This window comes from Ursus maritimus, unplaced genomic scaffold (genome assembly GCF_017311325.1).
Source record: "Ursus maritimus isolate PB19 unplaced genomic scaffold, ASM1731132v1 scaffold_7, whole genome shotgun sequence".
In the NCBI taxonomy this organism is placed as follows: domain Eukaryota; kingdom Metazoa; phylum Chordata; class Mammalia; order Carnivora; family Ursidae; genus Ursus; species Ursus maritimus.
In genome coordinates, this window is record NW_024426885.1 from 35,006,893 (window position 1) to 35,032,424 (window position 25,532).

At 39.2% G+C, this 25,532-nt stretch overlaps 1 protein-coding gene across 5 annotated transcripts in view; it reads right to left on the reverse strand.

Annotated features, from left to right (window-relative positions):
• The window catches only part of PCGF5 (polycomb group ring finger 5), a 118,291-nt gene that overhangs the window by 33,075 nt on the left and 59,684 nt on the right, over positions 1-25,532 (reverse strand). For all 5 annotated transcript variants that reach the window (XM_040623966.1, XM_040623965.1, XM_008696240.2 and 2 more), the window contains 4 exons: positions 15,772-15,868; positions 8,022-8,077; positions 7,848-7,907; positions 5,240-5,388 (listed from right to left, as the gene is read on the reverse strand). In XM_040623966.1, coding sequence (XP_040479900.1) covers positions 5,240-5,388; positions 7,848-7,907; positions 8,022-8,077; positions 15,772-15,868 — 362 coding nt within the window. The remainder of the gene's footprint in view (positions 1-5,239; positions 5,389-7,847; positions 7,908-8,021; positions 8,078-15,771; positions 15,869-25,532) is intronic.

The following is a 25,532-nucleotide window of genomic DNA, read 5'->3' on the forward strand; positions in this document are numbered from 1 at the left end:
TTCTGCAAGCACCCAGCTATCTAGCCTGGGGAGGACAAGAAAAATGACAAACAGTTTTGTTCCTGGAGAAATCTGCAGATCCCTGCCCCACTGGTATAGGTTCTAAGATTAGTCAATAAATATCCTTCATGTATACCTCAAATGCTTTTCAAACTGTTGCTGCTATGCTGTATTTTAGGGCACGTTAGTGTGTTGGCTCTCTGAGGGTGGGGACTTGGTTTCCTATCATCCGCTAGCTCTCCTGGGGTTAAGCCCCACTGATTTTCAAAGCCAGACATTATAGGGACTAATCTTCCCAGTGTGGGTCCCCAGGGCTGGGGGTGACTGGTATGGGGTCTGCTTTCCTTGCTCCTCTGTGCTTGTGATATCCCTCCTGTTTGTGGTTAGTATGGTTCCCAACCATATCTTCACTCCTTTTACTCTTTTTGATGTAGCTGCCTTTCTATGACTAGCTGTGGAAGATCTGTTCTGCCAGTTTTAAGGTCATTTTTAAAATTAGTTGCAATAGATGCAGTTGCTGCTTTGGTGTATCTGTGGGACACTGTGAGCTCAGGATCCTATTTGTCCCTCAGCTCTGCTCTGTTCTTACACTTTCATTTAAGTGTTGACATATGGTTTCTTTTCATTCTCTTCACACATTTAAAATGGTTGGCTTGAAAGCTGTACCTAGTAAGTCCAATGTCTGGACTTCTTCAGGGACAGTTTTAATTGACTACTTCTTTTCCTGTATATGAGCTATACTTTAATTCTATTTGTCATAATTTTTTGTTGAAAACTTGACATTGAAAATAATACAATGTGGCAACAGTGGAAATCAGGTTCCCACTGCCTCATAGGCTTTGTTATTGTGGCTGTATCTTGCTGTTTCTCTTTGTTTAGTGACTTTCCTAAACTGAGAAGCCTGTATTCTTTATAATACGTGGCCACTGAAGTTTCCACCTACTGGTTGGCTAGTGACTGAACAGAGATTTCCTCATACACTCAGAACCAATAAATCTCCCAGTCTTTGCTAGGAGACCATGTGTTTTGGGGCACACCTCCAATACTCAACCAGGTTGTTGACAACTCTGCCTTAATCTTCACATCCTGCTTGTGCAGAGCCTCAAGGTCGGCCAGAGGTGAGAGCTCAAGGCCTGCTTAGGTCTTCCCTGAGCATGTACACAGTCCTGTGTATATGCCTGGACTCGCACATTCCCAGCAGATTTTCAAAGCTCGCAGAGGCTTTGATATATATAGACCTCTTATTCACCAGCTTTTCAAGAATTTTGGTTGTCTATTGTTTGCCCCAAATGTCATTTATACCTCAGACAGCCATAAAGTTCAAATATTTGTCTGTAGGGGCGCCTGGGTGGCACAGCAGTTAAGCGTCTGCCTTCAGCTCAGGGTGTGATCCCGGCGTTATGGGATCGAGACCCACATCAGGCTCCTCTGCTATGAGCCTGCTTCTTCCTCTCCCACTCCCTCTGCTTGTGTTCCCTTTCTCGCTGGCTGTCTCTATCTCTGTCGAATAAATAAAATCTTTAAAAACAAAAAAATAAAAAAACAAATATTTGTCTGTAATTGGTTCTGAAAAACGCTCTGCCCTTTCCAGCTCACCAATGTTTTTTCTATGGGCAAGCTCCACGTCAGGCATAATATAGACAGCCCTATAAGTGGGGTGTTCCAGGAACCACCATACAGGTCAAATAATGACAATTATTTGGCAATTAGGCTTTGAAAGAGTTCCACCTCTGTTCTGCCCTTTGGTGCCTGAAAGGCTACAGTGGGAAAGTTGGCTTTTCTTTTTCAAGGCTACTCCAGAGCTGGAGAGTGGGAGATTGGATTAAGGCAAGTTAAAATGCCACAAACCTCCCTGTTCATACCATTTTCTTGATCAAATGCTCCATGGGTTTCTGCAAGCCTTTGGGTTTTAAGATTTTATCTATTTGAAATAGAGAGACAGCAAGAGAGTGAGCACAAGCAGGGGGAGTGGGAGAGGGAGAAGCAGGCTCCCCACTGAGCAGGGAGCCCAATGCAGGGCTCCATCCCAGGACCCTGAGATCATGACCTGAGCCAAAGGCAGATGCCTAATGACTGAGCCACCCAGGTGCCCCAAGCCTTTGATTAATTATCAAATTCCTAAGAAAGTTGATTCTGAGAGGTTTTTTTTTTTTTTTTTTGGCAGTTTTTTCATTGCTTTTATGGAAGAGTGAATTTTTGAAGGTCCTTATGCTACTATTTTCACTGCCTTCCTGCTCCTGACTTTGATTTCTGGAATCACAAAAGTAGCAAGTATACTGTAGAAACTGTACATGCAACTACGCCACCACCTTTGAGACTCACCCTGCTGCCGAGAAGTGAGATGCCTGAGAAGGCTACGAAGAAACACAGACACGGTTTCTTTAACTTGAAGGGGTTTAAAATCTAGTTTCAAGGATAAGACATATCCCCAAAAGATAAGACAGTATCAGTATGAATGCTGATTTAATAAATAACCACCTGAGTTATAAATGCAAATCCTACAGAATTTCAGAGAAGGGATCCACAAGGGTCAACAAGCATCACAAGGAATAGAGGTCTCTGCTTGGGTCTGACAGAAGCATAGCAGGTGAGAAGAGGCAAGAACATGCCAAAAAAGGAAGCATTTCTGTTTTAGAGGGTTTTAAATATTCTTAATATAATCCTTTGTCTTGAGAGGAGGACTCACTTGATAGGTATAATAGGAGAGAAATTTATCAAGATAGGGGCTAGTGAAAGGCCCTGAATGCTAACGTAAGGAGATGAGACTTGATTCTGTGGGCCAGAAGGTGGCAAACTACGGCTACAGCCCTCAAGACAAAATCACCTATTTTGGTAAGTAATATTTTATTGGAGCACAAGCCAGTTCATTCACTATCGTCTAAGGCTGCTTTAGCACTATAATGAGTAAGCTGAGTAGTTGCAACAGAGACCATATTTCATCTCTCCTTTTATACCTTTGTTGGGAGTTCCATAGGGCCTAAAATATTTACCATCTGCCCCTGATATTGGCCAGGACTCTGGCCCATACCTTCAGGCTGTAGTCTCAGCCCTGGATAAGAAAAGAGAAATTAAGTGTACAGACAACACTTAAGAGACTGCTTTAGAAGATCTATACAAGGTGAGCAGCACTAGACTGAGGGCAAATTTTCAGGACTTATGGCTGGTTGAAGGAAAACATTAAAGGTCAAAGATGACTCCAAGGTTTTGAACTTGTATGATTGGTACAAAGATGGCAGTGATAACCAAGAGAGCAAGTTTGGAGTAAAGTTAGGTAAAAGTATAATGAATTTGTCTTTAAACATGTTAAGTTTCAGGTGTTAGTAAAACTTCCAACTGAGATATTTAAAAGTAGAGACTTAATTCTTCAACTGGGGAGAGATGGCAGGGTTGGAAATGGGGATTTAAAAGTTCTTTGCAGAGTTGAAGTCACAGAAAATAGACGTGACCTCCTAGGATAAATCCAGAGAAAGAATAATTGAGTGGAAGACAAGGTATTAGGAGATACTCACATATATCAAGCAGAAGCCAAGAAGACGTAGAGATAGTGTAGGAATGGCCAGAGGAAAAAGTGGGAATCAGGGTAGCAAAGTTGTTTTAAGCTATGAAAGTTGTTTTATGAATAGAAGGCACAAGGATGAAGAAAAGTCTATAAAGGAAAGAGTGAATGGATAAAAGGTCAACTGGGATGGTGAACTGTCAACGATGTCAAGAGAGTATCAAGGCAAGGGGTCATTTTTGAGATGAATCTCTAAAATTCAATGCTTTATAACTTTCACACTAGGAATCTACAGGAAGTAGACTTCACATTTATTTATGAAAAGATATTCAGCTTTTCTACCGACTTCATTTTCAAGATACAATTAATAACTTACAAGACAGTGACAACTCATGTACCAGAGAGCTACAGGATGATCACCATCTCCATTAAGGAGGATCCCTCAGAAGGAGGGTTACTGACATGACTGGCAAGGAGAGAAATGTACGGTTTTTAAAAACCCTGAAAAAACAATTACAAAAAGAAAAGGGTGCTACACCAGAGCATAAAAACCAAGAGAAGCCTGGAAGGATAAATAGGTCCCATGGCCACTTCTCTAGACTGCTACAGTTCATTACATGCCTTGTCCAACCAATCCCTGTTAACTACACCAATTATAACTGTTTGTTTGTATGTGAAAAAGTTCCTTGAGTGAAGAATTTTTTTTATGACTTATCTCTTCACTGAATCACTATGCTCCTATATATTCTTTGTTGTCAGATGCTGGGAAAACTTACTTAATCTGAGTTGAAAAATTATTTGCTTTTAGTTTTCTAATAGGAAAATATCATTTAATGTATTAGTGAAAAAGTCAACGCATTCACAGATTTATACAGTGGAAGTAAAAGAAAATAAGAGACACTGAATACAGGTATTTGCATAAAACATGGAGTGTAAAGAGAAAAACAATATTCTCAATCATTGACAAAAATCTATTTAAGAGTTAAAGTGAACATTTATAATGAAAAGGGAAGTTGCTTGCAATAAAAAAGCAGAAAACATTACTTAAATAACACCATTTAAAGACCAAAGAAAATAAATAAAAGTGAATAGGGTGTTTTAAACTCTCTAGTATATAGATCTTTCACAAAGAGGTTGAATTAACAGGTAGATACTGGGGGAAATGGGATTAGAAATGGAGATTCTACAGGAAATATCTGGGAGCCTTTAAGGACTTTCAAAGTTTACAGGCACTTTAGGACACCCAATTTTACTTCAAAACCAAGGATATTATTTATAAAATGTACTGGCCATGACATGGAAGGCTTTTTGAGTTGCAAATAAAAATAGAAAAATAAAGGAGAAAATGAAGAGAGGATGAAAGAAAGAGTTGGAGACACTGCCCATCATGTGATGTAATGATGTGAGTCTGAATTGGTAACCAGTTCATAAAAAGGCAGAAACAATGTATATGAACTCCCAACAAAGGTATAAAAGGAGGTGACAGAGAAATAGAAGAGTGATACTTGGAATTAGCCACTAGGTGGTGGCATTGGCCCAGGACTGTTCGGTTGTGGGGGCTGGAAATCCGGTGCCTGGAGTAAGCAACTGTTCGGTCCTTTGGAGCTATGGGGCTGGCAGAGAATGGCGTTCTACTTGATGATGTTAATAAAATTTTTGAAAGCAAACACTAGCCAAATTCATCAACAGATTATCAAAGATTTACTATAAAATGATAAAATGTAACTGTGCTTGTCCACTCACCTTTACTACATTGTCCCCCGACTGTCCATTATTTCGCAAACAATCTAGACATATAGCAATTTGTGGGTCACTTCTGTGATAGTCTTTATCATCTTGATTTTCATCACCTTCGTCATCTACTTTAGGTTTGTCAACTTTTGACGTATCATCTGTACATTTTAAACAAAACTAAGTTAGATGTAACCCAAAGTTGATTTTAAAGTTAAGCAACAGTATATTAATCAAGACAAAAAAATCATCAAAACAAAAATGTTTAAGAAATGCTTTTTAAACATTTTTGTTTTGATGATGAATAACTGAAAATTTTAATATCAATGTTCCAATCATCTCAACAATAGAAGTATTTTTAAAAAGCCATCAGTGACTTATTAACATAACCTAAAATTTCTAGGCTCACTGGGATATCCAAATGAAAGATTCAGAACTAGCTATATCTGGCCACAAAAATGATTGCAATTAATGATCAGACCACTTAGAAAGTAGATGGGATATAAAAATATTCCAAGTTCTATATATATCAAATTTGAACCAAGTATTCTTTTCAAAGTAAAAAATGTTGAGTTTTCAAAATTACAAATTATTAGATACTCATAAAATCAGCTATTGAAATGAGTAGAATGAATTAGCTTTTTAAAACATGTATGTAGCAATGTAACGTTAAAAATCCATTAAAGAAAGAAATCTGAATCGCATACTTCGTTATATTCAAATGTATTTAACCTATGAAACACCTGCAGCCTACATATAATACAACTTGTGTGCCGATTCATTTATTGACAGAGTCCCGTTCACTCTGTGTTTGATATGCATTGTGCTAGGCTTGGGGGAACATCGAAACTAGAGTGTTATCATCCTCACCCTCATAGCTGTCAGGGTACAGGAGGAGATACAGGCAAGTAAAGAAAACCGACAGATGGAGAAACATGATAAAGACTCTGATGGAAGAGGTAAAAATAGACTATGTGGGCACCTATAAGAGAGGTATCCAAACTTGGGGTGAAGCAGAGATTCAGGGAAGATTTCCAGATAAATATCTCTAAGCTGAAACTTGAAAGAACTAGCCAGCCAAGCATTACCGTACAGAAAATCCCGGGGGGGGGGGAATCACATGTTAGCTCCTCTTTAATGCCTAATAAAAGCATTACAGTTGTATCATAAACGGCAGGTGGGTTCTCTTACCTCTGCATTCTTTCTTCTGTATATTTATGTGGAACCCACATAGGAGCTACCTTTTATGAATCAAACTCCCAGCACCAACAAAAGATTCACATACTCAAGATAAAACATACAATACTTTCAAAAGAGAGAAATATGGGTGAAGGGAGATACAAAGTAGACTGTAGTCCTTCATGAGTCTATCTATAGGATACACTGAGTCCTGGACTAAGCCTTCTATATACTTTATGATGACAGTCCCTTGGTTTCCTGTTCTCTTGAAAAGACAGTCAAAAATTGGAACATTTAGTCAACTTTATATTACCTATATTTTTATCATAGCACTACTGCCTAACTGCAACTTACACTTGGGTAAAACAAGTCTTTAGTGAAGTAATTTTTTGGTCAGGCTTGGGCTTCTTTGCCCATTTTGTTGTTATAGATAAAAAATAATCCCTAACTACCTTATTCCAGTAATTGAAAACTATTCTCAAACCTCCCCTGCTATTGGAAGCCAGCCTTGAACAGTTAAGTTGAAATAATAAAACTATAAACCTCAGTTTACAGATGAAAAGAGAAAGACAGGATTTCCTCACCTATCTTAATGATAGGTAACTGATAATCCTATGATCTTAAGGGAAAAACAAGGGTGGGAGACTGAGCTCACAATGAGCCTATAAAAACACACATACATTCTTAGAAGATTTCAATGGTATTTAGGCTATCCTGAAGTAAAACCCATATTAACTAACAGTGGGAAAAGCATACTATTCCTTTTAATTTCAGGTATGTTATGCTTTCCCTCCCCCCCCCGTTGTGTGAATTATACACACTAAAAGCCTTTCCTCTGCCCAGTAATGTCTGCCACTTTGCTGAGATTATTATATATTTAAACTGATGGCAGAGTCTCCTGGGACCCAGAAGAGAAATGTGGACACTCAGTATAAGTGATGGAGACAATTCCCATAAGCACCTAGAAATATTTTTCATATCTCAGGATATATAAATTTGTATCATCTGCGTTCCATCTATAAACATGTAATTCCAGATTATCGGAGCACAGATGCCCTGATCTGGCACTCAGCCACATCTTGGTTCCTTCTCCAATAAAACAGAAAACCCCTCAGTGTTCAGTTGCAGACTATGGCTATTTCTTCAGTTTCCTTTAGCTCTCCAGGAAATATTGCTATAATCAGTAGTCAGTTTTATCTCCTTTTTCTCTTCCCAAAGTCCAATTTTCTCTACTTCCAATTGCCTTCATTGGTGTGACTCCAGATTTACACACATGTATATAAAATCTCATGGTACTGTACAAAAGGGTCATAATGTAAATGAAGGGCTACATGAATTTTGTACGGGAGAAATCTTGAGCTTGGTTCAAGATTTAGTTCACCAAAGCTACAAAAAGCCACTTGGAGAGATTGTATCAGCTACAGACATAAGAAAAAGTCACCTTGTCCATTTTCTTGAGGCTTATTTTTCTTCCAAAATTCAGATTCACGCTCAAGTTCCTCTAATTTAAAAGAAAAAAGAAGTATAAAAATAATAGAAACAATCATGAAATCTTTAATAGAAACGTTGACTTCACAGAACACAAAAATCTGCAAGAAGCCAAAAAGCAACTTACGTTCTCGTAGTCCAGGGACCAGCTTAAATATAATTTCCTCTAATGTATTATCCAACCTTCCAAAGGGGAAAAAAGAGAATATACTAACAATGAAGATATTAAAATCCACTATTTAAACAGAGATCTGTACTTACACGTATTACAAAATGCAGGACACAGACGATGTTAGCGCAGGCACCATACTAACTCCTCCGCACGCAGAGGATACCCATTTCTAGCCTTTCCCTCAGGGGCAGATCAGTTACAAAAATGGCCCAGTCCCCAGCTCTCTCTACATCTCTACTCTCTAAACAGGACTTCGAAATTCCTCCCTCAAAAAAAGGGTGGCATCTATTTCCTCACCTCCAGAATATACATGGGCTAGCCTTGAAACGTGCTTATCAGGCCAACAGAATGTGGCACAGGTGACACCGTGCTTAATTCTGAGCCAAAGCCTTGAGAGGCCTCCCATTAATTCTGTGCCCTCGCTCTTAAAATCCTGCCACCCTGAGAACGAGTCTGGAGGCTGGCACACCACGTACATGCCAGGCCACCCTGCTGAGGCCATCATTCATTCACTGCGGTGTCCTGAGTGAGCCCAGCCAACACCCACGAATCACCTAGATCTGTGAACCACACAGAACTGTGAGGAATAATAAACGCTTTTATTACTGTTTTAAACATGAAATTTAGGGCTTGTTTGTTATGCAGCAAGAGTTGATAGATGTGCTCTCAAACTCTACCACTACTCTGGCTCTTTCCTGTAAAGGAAATAATGTCAATTCCTTTCTTCTGAGCAATTTAGACCTTTTGGTCATTCTATCTTTCTAGATAAGAAATGTAAATATTTATCTCGACTTTTTTCCTGTTTCCTTTTCCTGCCATGGAGGAGTGAAACACCTCCTTTCCGTGGCTGGTCCTTCAGTCTCCTCCTGCTCCCACAGCCCTCCTCTCTCCCCATTCCCCTCACCAGGCTCAGCAGCATTACTCTCCTAGAATACAAACACATACAACTTTCGCACATCTAAAAAGCCCAAAAATCTTTGCTGAACCAATTGTCTTTTCAAGCTGTTAGCAGTTTCTCAATCTTTTCTTCCAACTAAAGCATGATCAACATTATTTCTGCCACACACTCTGGGCTTTGCTTCTTTTACTCTACTGAAATCATCATGACTTCCACATTGAATAGGTTGAAATTCTTGTTTTAGAATTACTTTAAAAATTGCAGATGATTTTTAAAAGTAATTTTTCTCCTATATTGCTCTATAGCAGTTTGACAGTGTTGCCAACACTGCCCCTTGAAAATCCCCTTTCCTGGTTCTCCTTTTTCCTGTCTGCTTTTCTTTGTCCCTAAGTATTTTTCTTTTTCCAACTGCCTCAAAATCTGAGTGTCCTCCACTGCTGTGCACTCTGCACTCTTTGACCTCTGCTACCGGCTGCCTGCCCTGATGATTGCGTCCACATTTATGGCTTGAAAACGAACCTACAGACAAGATGACACGTGTACACACCAATGCATATACATTACACCTCTCTGCTGAGCTCACGGTCTGTATTTCTAGCCGAAGTTGAAGATCTCAAGCACCTCCTTTTGCTCATCACTGTCAAGACCGTCTCATCTACCCTTCAACAAAATACTGAATACCTCTCTCAGTGTCTTACTTTTTAAAAATTAAATTCAGAAATGATATCATCTCTCTCCCAAATAGACTCAAAATGCAAGAATTATCTGAGCCTTCTCCCACCTTCCTCTCAATTCACACATTCACTCACCCAGCCCCACTGACCACGCCTTCTCCATGTTTCTCCCACCTAGTCTTCCCACACCTTCCATGCTTCCACTCTGCCAACGGCCACCCTACTGACAGGACAGCACAGAGCTCCTTCCCTTCAAGCTGACGTGCTCACCGTGAATCTTCCTTAAGCACTAATTTGATCATTACCTGCCTGCTCAAGAACTAATTTCGTCCCACCACCTGGCTTTGAGTGTTCACATAACTTGAGTCCAACCTAAAACTGTAACTGGTACTAGTGTCTCTCTTCCCCAGGCAACTACCTTACTCAGTTACCCTAAGAATGCCTTGTCACTCCCAAGCTGTTTTTCTCCCTCGTGCTCTTCCTCCTGGCTCATATACTCTTCTCTTGCTCTCCAACCCAACCAATGTCACTTTATTCTTTAAGACTTAATTCAAATACTAACTCATTCATATTTTTCCCCCAGACTATTTAATAGCAGTAGTACTTAAAAGAAGTATTTTTCTTTTTTTTATCAGAGTAATACACATACACATTTACAGATCAAACTTCCTCACAAAACTTATATTAAAATACAACATTTTCGGGGCGCCTGGGTGGCACAGCGGTTAAGCGTCTGCCTTCGGCTCAGGGCGTGATCCTGGCGTTATGGGATCGACTCCCACATCAGGCTCTTCCGCTATGAGCCTGCTTCTTCCTCTCCCACTCCCCCTGCTTGTGTTCCCTTTCTCGCTGGCTGTCTCTATCTCTGTCAAATAAATAAATAAAATCTTAAAAAAAAAATACAACATTTTCATGCCCCACCCTCCCCAAACCTACTTCTTACAACCCCAGAGGCAGCCACTTTCAAATCTAACCTGTTTCTTCTGGTAGCCATGCCTTTTCTGCTGTCTAAATTCTTCTGACTTCCTTTTATGGAAAATAAAGATTTGGTTCTCTGATATCATCTTGCCAGCCCTCTTTCTTCCCAACATATACTACTCTCATCTTCCTGATATACTTTTATTACCATTTTTTGGTTTAATAACCAATGTTTACATGGTTATAATTATATAAATATTTACAGTGTACTCTGATTATAGACATCCCCTCATTCAACTTTTTCCTTTCTCTAGTGTAATTGCTTTCTTCATTTTCATGTACCTATTCCCAAATTCTTTAAAAGAATTTGTTCTCTAAAAAGAATTTGTTCTCAAACAGATCAGGAACCAATGAGTTTCATTTCTGTTCCTCTGAGGCATCCCTCACCAAACTGATGTCCTCTGTCCTCCTATCCAGTTTAGGACTGATTTACTCCAAGGTCAGCCATCAAAACCACATCCTTGCATGAACCTTCATTTCCCTTGTTTGTCCCCCTCTCACTTGCTCAAAATTATTTGGTACAACCACAACACTGGCTAAATCCAATTCTCCATTAACCTCCATCCATGGCTAGAAAAAACACAACCACACCCCTATGAATTCCTAACTACAACTCTGACGTGCCTTTAAAGTTGTTAGGAATCCTACTATACTTCCCCAATTTATTCTCTCACATTCCTGGATAACACAATTTTTTTCTCTCCTCAAGCCATTACACCCCCTCTTTGAATCCTTACTCTTGGCTGATAAACATTTTTCTCTCGAAAAACTTCCACAGACTCTGACCACCATATGTGCCTACAGCACGTGCACCCACACACACCGCCCTCCTGTCTGTTGCTACAGATGATCTGTCAGTGCTCCTAGATAAAGCCAGTCTCATTATTATAATAATATATATGTAATTAATATATCTTATAATATAATAAGCCCTCACTTATTCTATTGGATTCCATTTCCTCTCATCTACACAAGAACATTGTTTCACCAATCCCCCACTCCACTCTATTATTAACTTTCTGTTCTCTACTGGACCATTCCCTTCAAACATGCCATTTTTTTGGCCTGTATCAGAAGCAGTAGAAATCTTGACTGTATTTCCCCTAACAGCTACTATTCCATGTCTTTGCTTCCAATTTTGACAAAACTTTGAAAGAGTTGTCTATACTTAACTTACTGTATCTAATTATTCTTTCTCCCTTTCCCTCTTGAAACAATCCAATTAGGTTTTTGCTTTATGACTCTACTGGAAGTGCTCTTGTCAAGGCTGATGACCTCCATATGTTGTGAAATCCAACCATCGATTCTGTATTCACCTTACTTGACTCCAGGAACATCTGACACAGTTGATTACTCTCTCTCTCTCTCTTTTTTTTTTTTTTTTGATACACATCCTTCACTTGGGTTTCCAAACCACACTCCTGGATTTTCCTTCTACTTCACTGACTGAGCCTTTTCAGCTTCCCTTGCTGATTCCTTCTCCTCACTCTGATCTCTCAATGTGGGAATGCTCCAAGGCTCACTCCTCGGTCCTCTATTCTTCTCTCTCTGTACTCCCTCAAGTGAACTCATCCTGTGTTTCAGTTTAAATACCTTCTATATGCTGAATACTACCAAATATTTATCTCCAGCCAGACCTCTTCCTTGAACCACAGACTTGTATATCCACCTGCCAACTTTGCCTCTTCTATGAAATGATAGACTCAACATGTCCAAAGCCAAACTCCCAATCTACCCCTTCCACAAAGCTGCTCTATCCTTAGTCTTCCTTGTCTCAGTTGATGACAACTCCATCATTCCAGCTGCTCAGTCAGGACTCTCAGGTCAGGGTCTCCTCTTTCTCTACTATATCCAATCCGCTAGCAAGTCCTGCTGGATCTTCCTTCAAACTCTATCTAGGATATAACCATCTCTTGCGCCCTTTGTGGCTACCATCTCTTACCTGGATCACTGCAATTACCTTTTAACTGCTCTCCCTGCTTCTACCTTTGCCCTGCGATGTACATTCTCAACATGGCCATCAAAATAATCCTTTTGAGTCAGGCCATGTCCATCCTCTAACCAAAACTTTGCAGTGGTTCCCCATTTCACTCAGAGTAAAAGATAACATTTTTACAGTGGTCTACATGACACCCACTATCTCTCTGCCCTCATCTCCCACTGTTCTCTCCCTTGGTCACTGGTTTCCTTGCTGATCCTCAAACAAGTTTTAGGTGTACTCCTGACTTAGTTCCTTTGCACTGGCTGTTCCCTTTATCTGGAACAGGCATGCTTTCCCTAGATTTATATATGGCTAACTCCCTCATGGCCATTAATTCTTTGCTCAAAGCTTACCTTGCCAATGAGGCCTACCCTCACCATTTCATTTAAAATCGCAATCTGTCCCTCCCTTCCCACTCCTGACCCCCCTCACCAGCACCTTCTCCTTTTTCCCCTTTGTACTTTCTAACGTACCATGTAAGTTATTTATTATACAATTTGTTATCTATCTCTCCCCACAAAAATATTACTGATACAAAGGCAAAAATCGTGATCTCTTTTGCCCACTAAAGCACCTAGTATGATGCCTGAACATAGCAGGCATTTAGTAAATATCTGAATGAATGATTCCTCATAGCGTTTTCCATCCTCCTTCTACCATCTCTATCAGCGACGTCCAGTAGAAATATAATGTGAGTCAAATATGTAATTTTAAGTTTTCTAGTGGGCACATTAACAAAAGTATTCTACATATTTTGTGTAAAATTCTAATGTTTTGTTTATGCATTAAAATATTTAACAATGCATTTGTTTAGTAACTTTAATTTACTTAACAGTAAGGTTCTATTTAATGTAAAGGTATTCCCCCTGTTTCAGGGTTTCATTTAAATTAAATAAGATTTAAGATTCTCTTCCTCAGGTGAAGAAGCCTTAATCCCCCTAATTTTTTGCTAACAAAATCTGTTTATGTTCTGGCAGCAATATGTCCAGCCTCAGGCATAAATCAGAATTTGCTAAGGCACCTCTAGACCCCACACCACCCTTTTACCTAGGGTTTGCATGTGCCCTAGTTCGGACCAATAAGAGAAAGCCTGCTGGGGGACCTGTTGGTGAAGATCTTCTGCCTGCCACTTCCCATCAGACTTCGTCTCCTGGATCTGATCGACCATCACTTTCTAATTCCCTTTCTTGCTCCCATCACTTCTCATCTTTTCCGCAAGGCTTTACTGAGAACCCACTGTATTCTAGGAGTTATCCCCAAGTGCCAAAAATACTGAGTTCTTGTTCTTATCATCTCCGTGAGCTTCTTTAAAAGTTATTCCTTTGTAGAATAATTTTAGTGGGATAGGAAGAAAAAAAAACTCTATAAAGGATATCATTAGATAAACTGACAAAACTGGAATATAGAGGATAGATTAAAATATTATACCAGTGTAATCACACTGTAGTTATGTAAGATAATATCTCTAGTTGTAGGAAATACACACTAAAGTAGTTAGGGGTAAGGGGCCATGAGGTATGTAACTTACTCTCAAATGGTTCAGAAAAAAACAGGGAACAGGTAGGCATGCACATGATAAAGCAAATGAGATAAAATGTTAACAATAAACTAATCTGAGTAAAGAGGATGCAAGTGTTTCTCATATTTTGGGATCTTTTTGTGAGTGTTAAATTATTTCTAAATAAAAAGTTAAAAAATGTGATATACTTTAGCCAAGGGATTACATTTGATTAAATGGTGATTGGATCCCTTCAGGTATCTAACAGTCAAAACCAAAAGTTATTTTTCTTCCAACAAAGCACTTTAAAATGGAGTATGTAATAATTACTGTTTGGCATAGTTTTTAATAAAAGCATCAGGAAAAAATTTTAGGGGAAGAGTTTGCCCTGTTCTTCTCTGAGTGACTTCATTCAGGGTTTTCTGACCTCTGTACTGCTAACACTTGGGGCTGGCTCCCTGACGTGGGAGGAGGCTGTCCTGTGAATCACAGGACGCTCAGTGGTGTCCAGCATCCCTAGCCCTTACTGGACACCAGCAGTACCCTCTCAGACCTGACGATCAAACACGTCTCCAGATGTTGCTCAAAGTACACCGGGGGGGCGGGGGTAGCAAAATCACCAGTGGTTGAGAAACACCGATCAGGACTACAGACCACAGTAGAACAGTGGTTCTCAAATGTTCGCTTATATCAGAAACACCTGGAAGGCTTGCTAAGATGAGCCCTACTCCCGAGTTTCTGAATCAGCAGGTCTGAGGTGGGGTCGACAACTGTCATTTTTAACAAGACACTAATGGTTTGGGGATCACACTTTGAAAACCACTGGGCTTGACATTTACCTATAGATAAATTACTCCAATGACAGGCACTAAAATTTTTTAAAAAGTCTGAAATGTAGGACTTGCAAATCCCTATTTATAGAATGATGGCAGACATCACAGAGATTTTGAGGGTTATATAGGGGCTATCTAGAGAATATCTAGCTCTGTGTTTAGCCGTGTACTTCCCTAAGATCACACAGCTGATCTGTGGCGGAGCTACGGTAGGAAAAATAGGGTGCTGATGGGTTTAGTGGTAAGGACATCTGGCTTCAACACGTTGAAGCCCTAGGAAAAGCTGTGTCACTTCTCTAAGTTTCAGTTTCCTAATCTGGAAAAAAAGGGTTTAGATTAGGATCTTAAAGACTACTTCCAGCTTTAAAAATACAGAATTATACTTCTTAAGTGAATAGTAGTCATTTAAAAAAATTCTTTAAGTTTTACATAAACCTTTGTATACTTTTTTGAGATAACTAAAAAATTACTAGTACAAGGTCAGCCTCTCTCACTGTTAGGTCTGCCCTCTTTCCACTACCATGTTGCTCAATAAAAGTAGAGAGGTGCAGACTATCAAAATACTGAAAATAACTACAACTAAAGGAGCTTTGAGATAAAGCTATAATTTTAAATTTGGAAATATATTTCTTATTTAATGTTTAATACGTACAGACTTATTTTTAAATTCCTCTTAATAAAACACCTTAAAATGAAACAAAATGCTTTAAAAAGAAAAGTAAACAAATTCATAAAACCTGTATTAACTGAGTCAAGGAGCTAACAAATATTATGCTGCATAATAAAACATATTAAGAGTTCATATAATTTAAGTTAGATGAACTATAAAGTACATTTACTTACCTCAACATTTCTAATGGATTTGTCTCATGCACTTGATTGCCACACCTTGGACAGTCATTGCTATCTTCAAAGTGCTGGACAATACAAGTTTTACAGACTAAGAAGAAAGAAGATCTTCGATTAAAATGCATCATTTGAACTTAAACTAAGTGTAATTAGAACTAGTCCTTAAGAATTGCCTATTATAGGCAGAATACTATTCTTTAACCAAACTTTATAAAACTTAAAATTCTAACACTGTAAAAAAACCCAAAAAACCAAAAAAACCAACCAAAAACACAACTGAAACAAAGCTTACGGTCAACTAAAAAGTATATACTACTCTGCTGATTGCTTTCTTAAATATATTGACAAACCAAATAATTTATTCATACCACTATGAAAAAGCTGGTATGTATATAAAACAACAGTTCTTCTCATTTAAAGAAGGACAAAGAAAGGTATAAACTAATAAGTCTGCAGTGACTTCTTTTGAATGCAACATAAATAGTTCTTAATAAAACTTGAGAGCTTTCAACATGTTTGGATTACTTTCGCTTGACAGGGTGCTCCCGGGACAAACGGGGAGTTACAATGGAACTTCTGGCCTTTGCAGAGCATGGTGAGTCTGTGCTCACAAGTACCGCAATTCCACGGAGCCTGGAATATGGGGAGTGGCATCAAGTTGGTACAAAGGCATGAACGATAAAGTAGAAGAACGACTGAGAAAATGACAGGGATAAGTAAGATTTTAAATAAAGGTTCTAAACAAAGACAACAGAAATATGATTTGTGGATTTGTGGCTACTAGCCCATATAGCCTACTCTTCCTCTAATAGTACGAATCTTTCTGGCTATGAATCTCTCTCACCTTTTCCTTACGTTTTTATTAACTACTATGTCAACTGTCTTGCCCAAAAACCTTAAACATATTTAAAGCACCTGAACTATAAAAAAAATTTTTTTTTAAAGATTTTATTTATTTGACAGAGAGACAGCCAGCGAGAGAGGGAACACAAGCAGGGTGAGTGGGAGGAAGCAGCAGGCTCCCAGCGGAGCAGGGAGCCTGACACGGGGCTCGATCCCAGGACCCTGGGATCAGGCCCTGAGCGAAAGCAGACGCTTTAATGACTGAGCACCCAGGCGTCCCTGAACTATAGACATTTTTTGATCTAATTCCCTATCCCAATAGCCCTGTCCTCTATTTTATTACTCTGTGTAATCTGAAATTTTCACCTGCTACAGATCACCTCCCCCAACTCCCTTTTTCAACTCCACTACAAACTACTTCTTTGCCCCCTCCTCATGCCTCACACAATCTAAAAGAAGAAGTTTAGCTAAAAAACTGATCAAAAGTAAACACTAGGATTCTTCTGAGATTAGGTCTGAAAATTCAAGCATATCACATACACTGGTCAGAGCAACAATGGTCAAGGAAGAATTCTAGGTATCTAATTTTAAAGTCATTAGTATATATATACAGAATGGGATCTTGGTATTTCCTTCCACCTACTCATCGGCTCAACAGACAATGAAGGCCATGCACTGTACTAGGATGTAGAGGCAAACAAAACAAAGTCCATACCTTTATGGAGCTTATATTCTATTTGGAAAGGCACACAAAGAATTTTAGTTAGTAACACATGATATTTACCAAAAAAAAAAAAAAGGTAGACAGAGTGTTAAGCACTGGCAGCTATTTTAGAGTGGCCAGGGGAGGACTTTCTAAGATGACGACATATGAACAGATTTTTGTTGTTGTTGTTGGATAAGTACACCTGAATCCCATTTTCTCTACCTCTTTTTACCATGACATATAGCTTTAAGGACAATATCCCTTCACTAAAATTCTCCTCAAATTTGGATGAAAGACAGTATCAGAAAACCTTAAACATTAAAGGGCTTAAATAGCAATACCTCCTCTGTCTTCCAAAACTCTTGGCCCCAAAAATGTTCTAAATGTCTTTTAAAGAGTCAATATTTGGGAAGGGAGGAGTTTCTTGGTAAGCTATACCGAAGTGGAGAACAGAGAAGCTAAATTCTTTTAAAAGATTGCTGGTATTTGCTCTTTTCCCAGGACACTAGATAAGCCTCTGAAATTTGGAAAAGAAGGCAAAAAGGACAGATTAAGAGGCAAGAATGAAGAGTATTACAAAGCCTGATCCTATCCTGAATCTCTGATCTGATCCTGGAGCTCTGATCCTTGTGGTTCAAAAGGTTTATCACACTCAAAGGGCTCAGGAATTCCTACCTGTCTACCAGCCTTGGCCCAAACAGAGGCAAGTGACATGCCCAGAGCAAGTCCTCATCCAGGTCAGCCAAAAGATTAAGGGTAGGAGCCTGTCTTCCCAGGGGCTAAGATACTAATCTGGGTTGGTAAAGGAAGAAATGTAAGGATCATCCATCCAGACACGCACACAGTTTCAAGAATAAGGCTGTGTTCACTGCTTAAGGTGAAGGCAGCACCAGTGCCCAAGGATGCTGATGGGGAATATTCATCGGTATCTAGATCTGAACTGTCCAATATGGCAGCCACTAGCCACATGTGGCTGAGCACTTGAAATGTTCCCAGTTCAAGTTGAGATGTGCTTTCAGCGTAAAATGTACATCAGATTTCAAAGGCTCAGCATGAAAAAATAATCTCATCAACTTCATGTTAATCACATGTTAAAATATTTTAGACATACTGAATTAAATAAAATATATTAAAATTAATTTCATTTGTTTCTTGTTTTAAAATGTGGCTACCAGAAAATTTAAAGCTACACTCGTGGCTCACATTTTATTTCTACTGAATGAGTGGTGTTTTAGAGGGATGCAGAAAGCCCCATCAGGAGGTGAATTTATTTTTCACACCAACATCTGAGATACAGCACTTTATTCTACTTCTGAAATGAAGAAGAGGTTTCCATAGGCTAGGTTACCTCCCTACTCTGATGAATGGCTGTGCAGAGACTTGAATCCAGGTTTTCTGATATGAAATCACAAATTTTATGTCAAATTTTAAAGATTTTTTTAACTTTACAAAGGAAAAGAATGTTATGTAAAAATACCAGCTGTATCAGGCACCACCCTAAATGCTTCATTTATTTAATTGAACACTAATTAATAATTTAATCCTTGTTACAACCCTATTAGGTAATATTATTAGGCCTCTTACAGCTGAAGACACTGAGCAGAACTTTAGTAATTTGCCAAAAATCACTAAGTGGGAAAAGCCAGGGTTTAATCAAGAGCCCATTTTCTTAACTAACACATGCCTAGTGACACGTTTTCTTCTAATTTTATTTCTATAGGTCTATAATACATAGAAAAAGAATGTCTTGCCCCTTAATTTGGGAACCTTAAAAATGTCTATCCGTAGAATCAGATTTTTTTTTTTTAAAGATTTTATTTATTTATTTGGCAGAGATAGAGACAGCCAGCGAGAAAGGGAACACAAGCAGGGGGAGTAGGAGAGGAAGAAGCAGGCTCATAGCAGAAGAGCCTGATGTGGGGCTCAATCCCGTAATGCCGGGATCACGCCCTGAGCCGAAGGCAGACGCTTAACCACTGTGCCACCCAGGCGCCCCTAGAATTAGATCTTTTAAGCTAAATGTTTTGCACAAAATAGCCCCTTTAAGCAGCTTATTTATCCCTTAAAAAAAAAAAAAACCTCTAGAAAATACATTTCCCACATGCTTTTAAAAGCTGTTACATAAAGCACAACCTAATATGAATTAAAACCTGAGAAAATCCAGGCCAGAATTTCAGTGAAACTGAAAAAAGTAAAAGGAGGATTTGCTTTCCCCTTAGATATACTTAAAAAACCCATCATTACAAAACTGACCTTTGCTTCTTAGTTTATAATTTTGTTTATACTAGCTGGAAAATGAATTTTTAAAATATCTTGAAGTTTTAATACCAAGCTTTCTAACTGCTCAACTGCTGTACTGGTTAATTCAATTGGTCCAAGGAAGATGTTGAAAAAGCACCCGCCTGTGTTTAAGACTGCGTATGGAGACCAACTGGAGTTTTCGCTCTCACCAGCTACTCTACAGACAGGTGCTGTAGCCACAAGAAATACCTGGGTCAGAAAGGGAGTCAGGCTCACCAAAGATATCCCTAGTTGGAAAAACACTTAAATAGCAACAAGTGCTAACATTTACTGAGTACTAACCGAATATCAGGCTCTGGGCTCAAGGCTTTGTATGGATTATAGAATGGACTTTTACCACCCCCTTTGGCAAATGAGAAATGCAGTACCGGAGAGCCTGAGCAGGCTGCCCACAGCTGGCCAGCTGTGTCGCAGAGACGATATCCACCCTCGGGTTGTGCAACTCCAGGCCTACAATCCACACCCCTATGCAACACATCTTAATGTCAATAACACTTGGTGCCTGGCATTAAGATTTCATATTTTTAACTGATGCTTACATTTAGCCCATCACAAACAGCATTAAACTTCTGCCTAAAGCTTACTAAGACCAAATCGTTCCTTTGACCATTTCTTCTATTTGAGCTAGGTTGCTGTACAAATTAATACAGTAAGAGTCATTGTGTCATCTAAAGCAGTGGTTCTTTTTCTGGGGTATGTATATAAAATAGAATGTTAGTCATAAAAAAGAATGCAATCTTGCCCTTTACAACAACATGGATGGACCTACAGGATAAGTGAAATAAGTTAGAGAAAAACAAATACCATATGACTTCATTTATATGTGGAATCTAAAAAGAAAAAAAAGGAACAAACAAAACAGAAACAGATTCAGAGATAGAGAACAAACTGATAGTTGCCAGAGGGGAAGAGCCTGGGGGGGGGGTGAATGAAATAGGTGAAGGGGATTAAGAGGTACAATCTTCCAGCTATAAAATAAATAAGACACGGGATGTAATGTATAGCATAAGGAATAGTCAATGTTACTGTAACAACTTTATATAGTGACAGATGGTAACTAGGCTTATTCTGGTGACCATTTCGTAATATATATAAACATCGAATCACTATGTTGTATACCTAAAACTAATACAATATTGTATGTCAATTATTCTTCAGTAAAAATATATGTTTTTTAAAAAAGCAGTGGTTCTCAAATCACCACAATCACCAGTGTGATTTTTTTTTTTTTCAAAAAAACAGATTCGTGAACCACACCCGAAGGTCAGCACCAGGACCCTAACTTTGCAAAGCTCTCTCGCTGAGGCGGCCAAAAAAGAACTGGGAAATCCTGACCAAGGATTCAGTCAGAAGTCACTTTATTATTCACATTAGGAAATCACTGTCACAGGATAAAACCCAATCAAAAGAATATGGAATTAATGCGCTCTTTCCTTATAATGCAGATTCACATGAGAAGCCAAGTAGTACAGCAAGGTTGTTCTAGATAAAAATAATCTTGCAGCGGACTGCTTGGATCTGAATCCCAGTTCTCTCATTAGGCAAATTACTTACTCTTTGTTTCTATGTACAGGGGAGATAGTAAAGGTTCCTATCTCACAGGGTTCTTGTGAAGATTAAATGAGGTAATATAAGTAAAATGCGTAAATGAGTGTTGGAGAACTTGCAAATATTCAGTACATGTGAGCTATCACTGTGTAAGATCACTGGATGAGCATAAAGTGATGAGGAGGAGAACTGCAGTAACTGAACATTAGATGGCATTTGACTACGATTAGTTTCATGTGTCCATCTTAAATAACAGATGATCTTCCTAATGGAACTTGAAATGTCTATCATGCATTGGTATTAATCCTCTGCAGCCATGTCCACCCTAGAGATAGTCTTGCAATTTAAGTATGATATTTACGACACACTACTTCACCTAAATGGAAACTCCCAATCTCTTCATGTGTGGTATTTCTTTTTTCTGGGGTGGAGGGTCCAAGATTGACCAACATTTCTCCATTATACATTCCTTCCTTGATTTCTATGTTTAATATAATTCCAGCAAAGTCCCACTGGTCTAGGCCTCACCGTGCTCTGTCTCTTCCTGATCACCTTGCACATACCTGCTCTGAAGCAGGATCATCTGTTGATTTCATAGCTTAACTATTCAAGGACTATCTATCCTACTTTCTTATTCTCAAATTTTTTTTGGAGGGGGCGAGAAAGAGGGAGAGAGAAAAAGACGGAGGGGGGAGCAAGAGAGGGGAGAGAGAGACAGGGAGAGGTGGAAGAGGGGGAGAGGGAGAGAGAGAATCTTAAGCAGGAACCGTGGAGCCCAGGGGGCGGGGCAGTGATCTCATGACCAAGAGATCATGACCTGAGCCAAAATCAAGAGTCAGATGCTTAACCGACTGAGCCACCCAGACGCCCTTATTTTCAAATTCTTGGTGGAGGGGGTTCTTCACAACAGGTACAAGGACCATTTGTTGTTGCTATCTTGGATGTGTGGTCCACCCACGTCTCTTACGTATCAGAGAGCTAGCTTCCCAGCTTTGATGACACAAAGTAATCTACACAAATTTCTCTTCATGAGCACGGATTCTGCTATCACTGATAATAAAATAATAGTATTCTTTTCTTTTGTGTCCTTGGTGTAGTCATTCATTAGTAATGCGCTGTTTATTGAAAATGATCAAACGCTGACTTCCTTTGTTAAAATCATCTGAATATGTTAGTTTTATCTGTTAACATAGAAGCATGCTTTTTCTTCTTTTCTTAAGCACATCACTACCTTTATATGCCAAGAAGGATAGCACTCACTTGATACAGTTTGCCTTTGAAACATTTATCTATTACCTGCTAACGGTCTGTAAGTAAACTGTGGTCATCTGCAAAGAGAAGAGGCATCAGTTTCCTGCTTTTGATACACAGTCTTAATGTGTGAAACTGACATTTTTATAAAAGTTTTCCAAAATAGCTGTAATTTGCTTCCATGAGACAGTATCTTCTGGTTTTACTTACATAAGGAACTAACGAACATCTTTATTTCTCTTATGTTATATACATGGCACATTTCTTTCAAAGGCTTACATGAGTTGCAATTTCATGGAGAACGCTAAGGACAGCATTCCTTTCTATTGAGTAGAATGCTTTATTATTGTCTCTACAGGACAGAGGAACAGGCAGCAGAGTTTTTTGAACAGGGTCAGGACAGAATCTTGGGATTTAAGCATGGTAGCGGGATCTTAGACCAAATAGTCCAGGAGACCAAAAGGTGCAGAAAGGCTGGAACGTTTACCCCACTTCCACAGACAGGTTTAAGGAGTCAACTACAGCTCCAGGGTCAAGGTAGAGTCTGGTAGCTCAGTCAGTGCAGGGCCGCCCTCATTCCCCTCCTTATCAACAGAAATTTCATGATCAATCAAAATAATCACTTCCTTACACACATGTTCTTGAATAGCTCTGCTGTTTTCTATTGCACCTCTTCTGTCTCTCTTTCAGCATATCTGGCTCATTCAAACTATTACACTCTGACTAAATCCAACTCTCTACATACTCTGCCTCTACGGGATTAGAGCAGAACACTGGGAGAAACACATGCACCATGCTGATTGGTCTCTCACCTTAAACTCTTGACCATGAACACCAGTGGGGGCCGCATCTGCCAGGCAGTCACACTCAACGCCCCAAGTCCATTATGCTCTTTGCTAATATTTCATACCTTCTCCTCTCCTCAAATCCCCAACATTTCCTCCCCATCCTCACTTTCCACTGATGACCTCACTTCCTTTTTACTGAAAGCAAAAGGAAAAAAAAGAAAAAAACCGGAACAAAGAATTCATACCACCACATCCATTAACTTCCTAGCATCTATACGTGGCGCTCTTGCCCATCCCCCAAACATCCACGTGCCTATCTAAAGCCAAGCTCTGCCTGTGCCTGGATCCCCTCCCAGTGACCCAAAAACATTGCTCCAGTGCTTCTCCCCTTTCTCCTACATTACTCTTTTACTGAGATTCCCAACAACATTCAAATATATTATTTTTCCATCTTAAAAACCAAAACCCAAAAAACTTCTATTGACCCTACTTCCCTTGTGAGCTATCACCTCATTTCAGAGGTACATACATTCACCCCCAACACTTCTCTTCCTAACTTTTTCACCCTTTACCTTCATTAAGGTTAAATACTTATATAATCATAGTACAATAATCAAAACCAGAAAATTAAGAAATTTCCATCCTCTCACACCTATCCAGACTTTCGCTCCTGACCACTCCACTGAAACTGCTCTGCAAGATTACGACCTGCACATAGCTAAGCCTAGAGGTCTAGTCTCGGTCCCATCCTATTCAACAGCTGATTTAGTTGACTCCTCCTCCTTGACATGATATGCAGTTTTCCTCCTAACTCATGCCTCGTCCTCTCCTTCTTAAAGCCACAGGGTCAGTCCTTCATCTTCTTCTCTATCTACACTCATTTCCTTGGTGCTTGCATTGTTAACAAACTATATGCTCTTAAACTCCAGACTCATATGTCCACCTCCCAACCAGGTATCTCTGTTTGGATGTCTCATAGCTAACATTCAATTTCCAAAAAATAATCACCTGATCTTCCACCCTCAGTTTTTCCTATATGATTTGATGATATCTTTATCCTTCAAATTTCTGAGGCCAAAAATCTTGAAGGTATCCTTGATTCCTTTTTCTAAATGATAGCTCATTAGCAAATAAAACTCTACCTTCAAAACAAAACCAGAATCTGACCACTTTTACCACCACCACCACCACCACCACCACCACCACCACCACCACCACGACCACCACCATCACCACCACGTAGGTCTAAGTCATCACCACCTCCTGCTTGGCTTACTGCAATCATTCCTACAGGTCCACTTTCAGTAGTAGTCTGCATGATGCTTTTAAATATAAGTCAGATTATGTCATTCCTCTACTCAAAACCCTGCTGAAATGGGTCTTCAATTCTCTCAGAGTAAAAGCTAAAATCCTTAAAATGGCACCACAAGAACTGTGCACTGTGCCTGTGGTCCACATCCACCCCATTACCTTTCCCAACTCCTTCGCTCACCGCCATCCAGCCAAACTGGCCTCCTGACCATTTTTAGCATGACAGGCACACACCTGCCTTAGAGCCTTTGCTCTTGCTCTTTCTCTACCTGAAATATTCTTCCCTCAGATATGTGATTAGCTAACTCCTTCACCTCTTTAAGTCTGTTCAAATGTCACTTAATGAGGTCTACCCTGAACAAAGGCTTATTTTAAATCGTAACATCTCACTGATTGCCCTATTCCCTTTACCCAGTTTGACTTTCCTTTTTTCTATAGCATTTAGCACCTTCCACTATACACTGTGATTTACCTATTGCCTACTCTGCTGCCTAATGTGTCCCAGGTGCCCAGTACAGCACCTGGAGGAGCAGGTGCTCAGTAAATACTGATGGAATAAACGAGGACACGAGGGTTAGGAATTACAGAGGGAGGTAGGATTTTAGGGCCTATAGTGTCCTATTGTAGTCAAATCAGAAATCAGCCCACATTTTCAACTTAAGTAAGGGAAGAGATTCTGAGTTTAATAATTTTTTTGACAATTAAAAAAAAGTTACTTCAAAACATATTAAAATCTGTTTTAGTTTTCTAAAATACAATGATAATTTTCTGTTAATTAAGTAAAGAAATTCAGTGGTTGAGCATTCTGAGAGAACATAGCTTTGTCCACTGGTTTTTAAATTTTTGATACAATATAGTAGTCTGGTAAAAACCAGTATGTTATAAAACATCAGTAGTTATAAAAAAATCTTCAAAGTATCCAAACGGAATTTATCTTCTGCTTTTCTACATGTTTGAACTGTACTTATCCATAATGTTTACATTTGAACATTGTGCCAGACTTTTTT